The 10080-nt window shown below is 34.4% G+C and overlaps 3 protein-coding genes across 3 annotated transcripts in view; 2 read left to right on the top strand and 1 right to left on the bottom strand.

Annotated features, from left to right (window-relative positions):
- Window positions 1-1351, bottom strand: part of HELRODRAFT_177484 (hypothetical protein) — a gene marked incomplete at both ends in the record, with an annotated part of 4421 nt that extends 3070 nt beyond the window's left edge. The window contains one exon of the mRNA XM_009025680.1: window positions 1181-1351. Within this exon, the coding sequence (XP_009023928.1) occupies window positions 1181-1351 (171 nt within the window). The remainder of the gene's footprint in view (window positions 1-1180) is intronic.
- A 1480-nt stretch (window positions 1352-2831) lies between these two features.
- Window positions 2832-2984, top strand: HELRODRAFT_85043 (hypothetical protein; the record flags this gene model as incomplete). Its single annotated transcript, XM_009025647.1, has 1 exon — window positions 2832-2984. A coding segment is annotated over one exon (153 nt), but the record flags the coding sequence as incomplete, so codon positions are not given.
- Window positions 2985-4842: 1858 nt separating this feature from the next.
- On the top strand, window positions 4843-8304 carry HELRODRAFT_177482 (hypothetical protein; the record flags this gene model as incomplete). The annotated part of the gene is made up of 3 exons (XM_009025679.1): window positions 4843-4936; window positions 6242-6317; window positions 7527-8304. 3 exons carry the CDS (start codon window positions 4843-4845, stop codon window positions 8302-8304), a joined length of 948 nt encoding a protein of 315 aa, XP_009023927.1.
- Between the last annotated feature and the right edge of the window lie 1776 nt (window positions 8305-10080).

Genomic DNA, 10080 nt, shown 5'->3' with positions numbered 1-10080 from the left:
AAAATGGGCATATATCTTCAATAATGTTTATATATATATATATATATATATATATATATATATATATATATATATATATATATATATATATAACGTAATATATCTTGTTCATAACATTAAAATGATTTATCATGTTCGTTATGTTGAAATAATTCATGTTTGCTATGTTGTTTGTTCAGTTATGTTATGAAACATGATGGATCATTTCAACATAACGAATATGATTATTCATTTCAACATAACAAACATTTCAACGGAACAGCTGAAGCTGCCGTTTGAGCACGCATACGTGCAGCCTGGAATAAATGGCATCTCTTTGCCTCTATATTGATGCAGCGTGTCATCCCACTACCACTACGATCAAGACTTTATAAATCAGTGATACGTCCGGTGTTGTTATATGGTGCAGAAACATGGCCAATGACAACCAAACTGGAACAACAACTTCAACGAACCAACATGAAAATGCTCCGATGGATGCAACGAATTAGTCTGAAGGACCACATCAAATCTACCGAAATCCTGCGTCGTACTGGTTTAGATGATATAAAGGACGAATGCCGGCAACACCGTCTGCGGTGGTTTGGTCATGTCAAACAAAGTGGAAACAGTGCCATAACTTCTCTTGCAGATGTTGAAGTACCTGGCACACGTCCAAAAGGCCGTCCAAAGAAGTCCTGGTCGCAAACAATCGAGCAAGACATGAAAGCTCTAAATTTAAATGATATGGATACAACTGATCGTCTAATTTGGCGCAAAAAGTTGATGGCAAAGAAAAGAACGTCCTACCTCGGGAAATCGGGTCTCTGGACGCAAAACGAAGATTGATTAACATAACAAACATGATAAATCATATTATCATCATGGTTGTTATGTTGAAATGATTCATCATGTTTGTTATGTTGAAATGATTCATCACGTGTGTTTTGGTGAAATGACTCATCATGTTTATTGTTTTAGCATATATTCAATGACGGATTTAGCGGGGGGCCGAGAGGCACTGGCGTTTTGAGCGCCATTTGTGTTATAAGTTAGTTGAAAGTCGTTGTTTTAACAGAAAAATTAGTGTTTTTGAAGGGAAAAATTGACATTATAAGCCCATTTAGTGAAAAAGTTAGCCCCTGGTAAATATAGAAAAATTTTCAAACTTTTCGAAAATTTCCCATACCCGGTCGCCAACCTGTGGGGAAAAACCTTCCCTCCAGTCGTCGACATAATTTTTTATGGAATTACCCCCTCCGTTTGTCAACTTTTCGAAAAAATATCTCCACGACTTTTTTGAAATTTTTCGAACTTTTCGGGAAATTCCCCTCCCCTGGTCGCCAGCCTTTGGGAAAAAACAACCTTCCATATTTTTTAATGGAATTATCTTCCGGTTGCCAACTTTTAGGAAAAAATCTCCCCCCGGTCATGAAATATTTTTTTTAATATTGGTTCCCCCGTCAACCGTCAAAGTTGTCTATATCCGCCACTGTATAAATTCATCAGTTTTGTGATTTGCTTTCTACACGATTTGATTACTCTTTTCCAAAATAAAGTCCTAGTTGAGAAAAAGTTAATTTATTTCTTATTTTCCACATTTAATATAGATTTAGAATAAAAATTAAACTATTGCATTTGAAAATTTAAAAAAATTTGAGTTACCTCAATGCTTAGCAATTAATAACATTTCTAAGCTAATTTTTTTTTCTTCAAAATTAAGTTAATTAATTTTTGTTGCAGCAAAATGATAAAATTGCAAAAAAATTAGAGAGTCCATCCAAATATGTTCGAATGATAGGAGCTTACATTACAAAAACATAAAAAGATATTAAAATAATGACCTTAGGAACGTTAATGAACAATGTTTGAATAAATAAAAAAGGAAGTTTTACTAGATGCAGCATCATGTAGAGCATGAATAATGATCTGATGGTTGTTAACTTCAATCATTCTTTTTTCATAGCTGGTTTCAAAAATAAAATATTGGTTACAAAAAGCTTAACATTTGAATTAAGTATTGACTTAATATTTATTAATTTAATGAAACAGTCAGGTAGAAACAGTTGTGAGAGCTGGTAAAGCTCATATATAAATAAAACTAATAAAATATTGTTGCAGGCGATAAGTCGAGATGCAAATTAATAATTATGAATTACTGAGCATGCATGGATGAATTAACAAAACTAATAAACCAATGAATCTTTAAACAACATGAAAATTAATTATGAAATTTGACACGCATATAATGAGGATTGTATGGACGACGTCATAGGGCGAATGAGATAACATCAAGCTTTGTCTAAAAGTGTCACACATTTTATTAGGCATATTTACAACACCCTAAGTGCATTGGGGTATCTATCTAAATTGACAAATGAACAAACGAAGAGGAAGTCCTATCGCAGAAAAGTTTTGTGTGCGAACTGCAAGCAAATTAGCGACAACTTCCGAGGAAAAGTTTAACACGAAGAATTCTACACGCGGTCTGCGATGAATTAACGATAACCTTCTGAAAAGTGAATCATGGTCTCCTAAATAATATCCTACTGGTCGAGAAACTAAATGAAATTTTGTGTGTGCTCGACCCAAAACTGAGGCCATGCTTGTTTGATAAATAAATGCTACTCGCTATATAAGTTGCTGTTGTTTACTTTTGAACGTTTTGATTTCGTTTATCAACGCTTGTATTGTGTTGTTGATCTTGCTTTTTATTTCGCTGATTTATTTAAAAATATTAAAGTTATTAAAAATATTTTATTTTAAATAATTTATTTAAAAATGGTTAATAAATGTTGTGTTTATGGCTGTAAATCTGGATATACGTCAGAAAATCGTTCGGAGTCTGAGATTACATTACGGAAAAACAGAAAATCACGTTTCATAAATTTCCAATTGATGACGAAGAATTAGCAAGAAAGTGGTTGAAAAATATCGCGAGAAAAGATTTTCATCCTTCGCAACGTACCAGGGTTTGTTCCAAGCATTTTACTCCAGATGATTTCATCACATCATCTCAGGACAGTAAAATCGCTCGTCAACGCCGAAACAACAAGGATACGTTTTTGATAAGACTTAAACCCGATTCGGTTCCAACTATTTTTTCTAATCATTCAAAACATATGTTGTGTGAAAAAACTACATCAAGATCAGGTAATGCGCTTCGAAGCAGTAGGAATAATAAAGAAATGGAAAGACTCGTAGAGTTGGAAAGAAATTTTATGGAAGAAGATTCAATCGTAGGTCTGAATCTTGAAGATATTAAAATGAAATTAGAGAAAGAAATAACTTTATCTACTGAATTTATAATTAAATTCATAGACAACAACATGATATTACTAATAGTAAAGGTTGATGAAGATCATCATTTATCTATTAGTTGTTCAATATTAGTGGCACCTGAGTTTCATTTGTTTGTAGAAGTGTGTGGGGAAGCTATCCTGCAAAAAAATTATAATGATTTACTGCAAGGAAAGTTAACCGAATTTTCTCAATTGATAAATACTGCTGCAAGATTCAAAGCCATCAGTGAATGTGACAGACCGCTATCGTGGGACATTATTCTCACAAATGGAATCAATAAAATTGAAAAATGTTTAGACCTTATTGATAAAAGCTCTTTGGATAATGATGAAATAATTAAAATGATATCATTTTTAAAAGAAGAATTACAATTAGTTTTAATTAAAAAGCACAAGCGATGCTACTCATCATATTTGATGAAACAGGCCTTTTTCTCATGTCAACTAGTACTGCAGTGCCTGTATTCATCAAAATTGCTGTGCTTGCCATCATCAAAAACAATGATATTTTACTACACAAATTTCTCTCTGTTTCAAACCAGCAACAATTATTTGGTGATATTGTAAATAGATTTAATGACAATAATGACTTGGAGAATGAATTTCCAGAATTTTCCACCACAGGGCATGATCTCATACAATTAATTTCAAATATATTTTTTAACATTGTTGCAAATAATTTAATTAAATCAATTACAGAAAATGCAAATGAAAAAAAGACTATTAATTATAAAAAAAGAAAACTTTGTAAATTACAGAACATTTGAATTTATTTTCATAATTATATTTTTTTTTGCAATGAATACTGTTTTTATTTTTTTAATAAATGTTTAAAATATTTATCGTTTTAACATTTTAATCGTTTGTTCAAAGTATTAAAATGTTTAAGTGTTGCAGAATTAAAGACGTTTCGTCGTTTACTTTGTGTGTGTAATATAGAATGCATGGCCTCAGTTTGGGCATGTGTAAATTTCAGTTTCTCGTCTAGTATCTATTATTTAGGAGTCTATGAGTGAATATAGCGAATACTGAGTACGAAACTTCTCCCGTCAGATGACATCTGACGGGAGAAGTCTAACTAGTGACGATTGGTTTTATTTATTGATTTATCTGTAGATTAGTTGTTACATTCTAATGATGTTAAAGATTGAATTAACGAGTGATTGGTCACAGCAATACACACAAGTGATTGCCAGCATTGTTTTCTTGCTGATAAAGTATAGTATAATCCATATGAGTAATCATATTAGCTAGTTAACTTAAATTACGGCTGACGCATTTACGAATTTTTTTAGATTTGATTTCGAAATAAATAATAACTTTATAAGTTTATCTTAAAATTTTGTTGTTTATTATAATATTAGACTGAAGAGATTATTTGTTAACACTATGCTCGACTAGAGGTGTTGAGAGTGAATACCGCAACTGCGGGATAAACGCCGGTCATTTGTTCTCGTTGTCAGTGTTTTGTGAGTTATTGTCCGTGTTATTTTGTTTTGTTGGGCAATTGAATTTTGATATTAATACTTATATTTTACTGAAAGTCTGATAGGGAAAAGAAATGATGAGTTTTAAGGATAAGGGCAAATGCACTAATTGTAACAATGAAGTGACTAGGGCTACTAAAAATGTCTTATATTGTGTGGTGTATAAAGGTATTTATCACCTAAAATGTGGAAAGGTCTTAGAAGAACTATTTATAGAAATCTCTGCTATTTCTGGTTACTCTTGGCTCTGTACAAGTTGTTTAGAAAGAGTAAAAAATATAGGACCCATACATGATATGTCTAATCAATCAATCAATCAATCAATCAATCAATCAATCAATCAATCAATCAATCAATCAATCAATCAATCAATCAATCAATCAATCAATCTTCGTTTAGCGTCCAGAGACCCAGTTCTCCGAGGTAGGACGTGTAAAGTTTTATGTTTTATTTTAAAACATTATGATTTATGATATACATTAATTTTCTTTAGACCAAATGTTCTTTGCTTTGTAAGTTACTTCACTTTTTCTTTTTCTGTTGTTCCGGTTGATAATAAACAAGTCAAGAACGTTGCCAAATTTATTTCTCTTCTTTTAATGTCTTTCAATATTATATCAATTAATCAAACAATTTACGTGACAAGAAATTTAACAGGTTATGGACCCAGATAACGTTTTTCTTAATTAATTGATTTGAAGAAGAAAATTTAGAATAAAGAAATATCTGAAGATTCCTTTTTGAAGACTGAAGTGAAGAAAAAACACGTGCTTCCTCATTCAATGAAAGTCGATATTTTGCTTCTAATTAAAAAGTCAAATTGAAAGACAAGGAAGAAATGGATCTAACAAAAGTGCAAATCAAACACCTAAAAGGCAAAAGTAATTGGTTGAACTGGAAATCAAGAGTTTGTATAATACTACGTGGCATTCCTGATGCAATGGATGTAGTAAATGGCAAATTAAAAGGTCCAGATGAATTAAACGATGACTCAAATAAAGATGAGATAGCAAAATATCAAACTACTTTGAACAGATTCATTAACGCAAATTGTAGTGCTACGATTTGCTTTATTGTCAATTGTCAAAACAGAATTGTCAACCAACATGACCGATGAAACGTATGAAAAAGTTCGTTCATTCAGTAATGCTTGAGGTGTTTGGTTAAAACTTCATAGATTGTATGATGAAGTTAATGAAGATATAGCATACAACTTATGCATGAAGTTCTTCAATTATAAAATGGATCAAAGTAATGATGTTGTAACTCATGTTACAAAACTTAAGAATCTTTGGAAAGATTTAAGGTCGAGTTAAAAAAAGATGAAAACAGTGACTTGTTGCTGATGTGTCAAATAATTGAAACTTTGCCAGAAAAATATAAGACTTGGGCAGCAACATTATAATTACCCCAAACGTGTCAGTTGATTTAGAACACTCCAACAAATATATACTACCCCACCCACCAACGAAGGTGAAGGTACAGAGACAAAAAAAAGAGCAAAAAAAATCAACAACACGATAGCACCGGGGAAACACATGAGGTACAGGTAACAGAGAAACACGATGAGTTTGTCGAGGAGGAGGGCAAAGAAGGAGTTGCAGAGAAAACCAGACTCCATCAGGAACAATCGAACTGCAGTACGCTAAAAAGGGCATGGAATTTAGCAAGGCAAAACAAAGGAAACTTTTTTGTGAAAGACACCATACTTTACCATAAAGAAAGTATTTTGGGTCATAGAATAAATCAGCTGTGTCTACCAGCCACAAGAATCAAAACTATTCTCGAATTGGGTCATGATGCTCCGTTCGCTGGACATATGGCCTTTAAGTCTACAAAATGGCGGATAGCACTCAATTTTTGGAAAAACTAAACCACATAATACAAGATTTAAAAGCAGCGACAAACTTATACACTGTAAATTATAAACGACCTTTCGGCCTAATTACCGATGCCAGCGAACACGCCATGGGATGTTGCTTAGTACAACCCGATGAAGCGAAATTTGAAAGACCGGTCGCCTTTGCGCGTAAAAAATTTACAGAACAACAAAGACATTGGGCCACTATAGAAAGAGAGGCATTCGCGATCATATGGGCCCTACAAAAATTCAGAAGCTGGATCTGTATGTCCGAAGTTACTATATATACAGATCACAATCCATTGACATTTCTCACAGAGTCAACGCCAAAGAGTGCCAAATTACTAAGGTGGGCACTGGCCCTACAAGAATACAACCTCCACTTTACCTATCGTGCCGGCAACCGCAATGTGGCTGATTATCTTTCACGACTATAGAGCGAAGTCCAGATTCCATGTGAATATTCTTGGAATACAAAGAATATTCCATGTGTGATGGGAGGTATGTAAGGGTTCGGTCGGCGTGCCATAAAGAAAGTGAAAACAGTCGATCGAACTAAGCTCGAGGACGAAAAGAAAAACATGTAAAATATATGCTGTTGACGAACGATTGGCGAGTATAAATAGAAAGAAGTTTATTAGCCAATTACCTGCAACACGTGAGAATATAAATAAGGACAGTCAACAGGCCAAAAGAAAAATTGGTTGCAGTGGGTGCGTTGGTAACGTTCGGTTCAGTTCACGTTCGGTTGTAGTTGGTAATTTACTTCGTTGGGTTGTGGCTTGGGACTTTGGTAGGTAGGTACGCCAGAGCTGGATAAGTGTGAGAGAGAAACTTGGCCCTGTCAACAGCTTCATTTCGGTTAACGCGACCACGTCAGTACTTCGTCGTTGGTAGAGTTTCATTTGACGCGTTCTACACCTTCATTTCAGTTAACGCGTCCCGTCAACACTTCGTCGTTGGTAGAGTTTTATTTGACGCGTTCTACAGCAACTTTTCTTCAACAGCTTCACTCCAGTTAAAACGTCCAAGTCAACACTTCGTCGTTGGTAGAGTTTCATTTGACGCGTTCTACACCTTCATTTCAGTTAACGCGTCCCGTCAACACTTCGTCGTTGGTAGAGTTTCATTTGACGCGTTCTACAGCAACTTTTCTTCAACAGCTTCACTCCAGTTAAAACGTCCAAGTCAACATTTCGTCGTTGGTAGAGTTTCATTTGACGCGTTCTACATCTTCATTTCAGTTAACGCGTCCCGTCAACACTTCGTCGTTGGTAGAGTTTCATTTGACGCGTTCTACAGCAACTTTTCTTCAACAGCTTCACTCCAGTTAAAACGTCCAAGTCAACACTCCGTCGTCGGTAGAGTTTCATTTGACGCGTTCTACATCTTCATTTTAGTTAACGCGTCCCGTTCACACTTCGTCGTTGGTAGAGTTTCATTTGACGCGTTCTACATCTTCATTTCAGTTAACGCGTCCCGTCAACACTTCGTCGTTGGTAGAGTTTCAGTTGACGCGTTCTACAGCAACTTTTCTTCAACAGCTTCACTCCAGTTAAAACGTCCAAGTCAACACTTCGTCGTCGGTAGAGCTTCATTTGATGCGTTCCACAACAACGTCTCTTCCACAGCTTCAGTCCAGTTGTTGCGTTTGCGTCAACGCCCGCAACAATAACATTGTCACAATTTTATGATTTCTTATTATTATTGAATTTCTATAGCATTATTATTTATAAACTGAAATTGACTATTATTATGTTATTGTTAGCTCAGGTTATATATCACAAATTATATTCGATTACTTTCCTGTATTATGTTTGACAATTATTAATATTCCTTAGCATCTGTAGTTAATATTCGCTTTCCAGAGCCATTTATCATCGTTATTATTTGTTATCGTTGATGCACTTGAATGATATTATTTTCGTTAGGAACAAATATTTGATTTTGAGCCGACGCAGATATTGAACCCGACAAGTAGTATAAATAAATGCAATAGTAATTTAGGTCTGATTTCTCGACACTTTAATCCAGGTCATTTAACTTCAAATTCTTTTCTATTATTATACAAATCTATTGTCAGATCTAGAATCGGTTGTTAGATATGGAGGGAGAAGGATAATGCTTTAAAAAACGTTTATCAAATAAATGGAACATATTTAGATTCTCCCAAAAATGAATGATTTGGGAGTGACTTTTGATTGCGATCTAACATTCCATAGGCATATTTATAGTAGTATAAATAAATGCAATATTAATTTAGGTCTGATTTCTCGACACTTTAATCCTGGTCATTTAACTTCAAATTCTTTTCTATTATTATGCAAATCTATTGTCAGATCTAGAATCGAATATGCATCCGGCGTGTGGGTTCCATGGACCAAGAAATTGATTGAAGATGTCGAAAGAGTACAGAAGCGGGCAACAAAATTGGTGAAGGATTGCCGAGGTCTCAATTATGAGGATCGTTTAAGATACTTAGATCTTCCGACTCTAAAGTATCGCCGATTGCGGAGAGATCTGATAACGGTCTTCAAGCTAACTCTAAGCTAGCGGTGCAGAGATGCCGTCTTGTTATCCCAACTTGATCAAAGCAAGAGATGATAGAACAAGAGGTCATCAATACAAGCTCTCAACTCAAAAATTTAACATGAACCTACGAAAGCACTGTTTTTGTAATTGAGTGATTGATATCTGGAATGGTTTGAATTTTTATGTGGTGAATGCTTGTGATGTTGTCCATTTAAAAAAAGACACATGTTTGAGAGATATTCCATGTAAATTTTTAATTTTCCATAGCCATTGTGTTTTTTTCCGTTTGTATAGCATGCACAAATTGCTATAACACCTGTACTCGGATAAAATTCTTTCGCCCGGTTACGTTTCTTTTGTTTTTTTTTTCTTTTGTTTTCGTTTGGTTCATTTTACGGCAGCCACACTGTGATGGCTACGAAATGTTGTTGTGGTTGTGGTAAGTCTATACCGAGAAACTCAACTCCATTACAATGTACTATTTGTGAAGGTAAAATAAGTAACACATGTGCTGGTATTGCTGACGATTTTGCAGCAAAATGCTTGGACAGTAAAAACATTTTGAGGGTTTGCAATATTTGTATAAAGACAATTGAAACTCTTAAAAATTCTATCAAAATGATAGAGACAATTGAAAATAGCCACTCCAAGTTGGTAAATGCAGTCAATGATACTGCCATTGAAAATAAACGTATTAGGGACAAAATAGCTGAGACCAAGGTTTCATTGTCTGGTAATGTCGGATCATCGTTGAAGAGTGCTGAACTACAGCATGAAATGTCCGTGTTGAGGGACGAGATTAAATCTGGCTGGGTGGAAGCTGTCAAAAAAGACATTGATAGAGGGTTCAAAACAGTCAACTCTGGGGTCAAAAATGTTCAAAATAGACTTGATGAAGATAACAAGGTAAAAATGAGGG

This window comes from Helobdella robusta, assembly GCF_000326865.2.
Source record: "Helobdella robusta unplaced genomic scaffold HELROscaffold_43, whole genome shotgun sequence".
In the NCBI taxonomy this organism is placed as follows: Eukaryota; Metazoa; Annelida; class Clitellata; order Rhynchobdellida; family Glossiphoniidae; genus Helobdella; species Helobdella robusta.
Note: the sequence above shows the minus strand (reverse complement) of the source record. Positions and strands in the feature narration are given on the sequence as shown.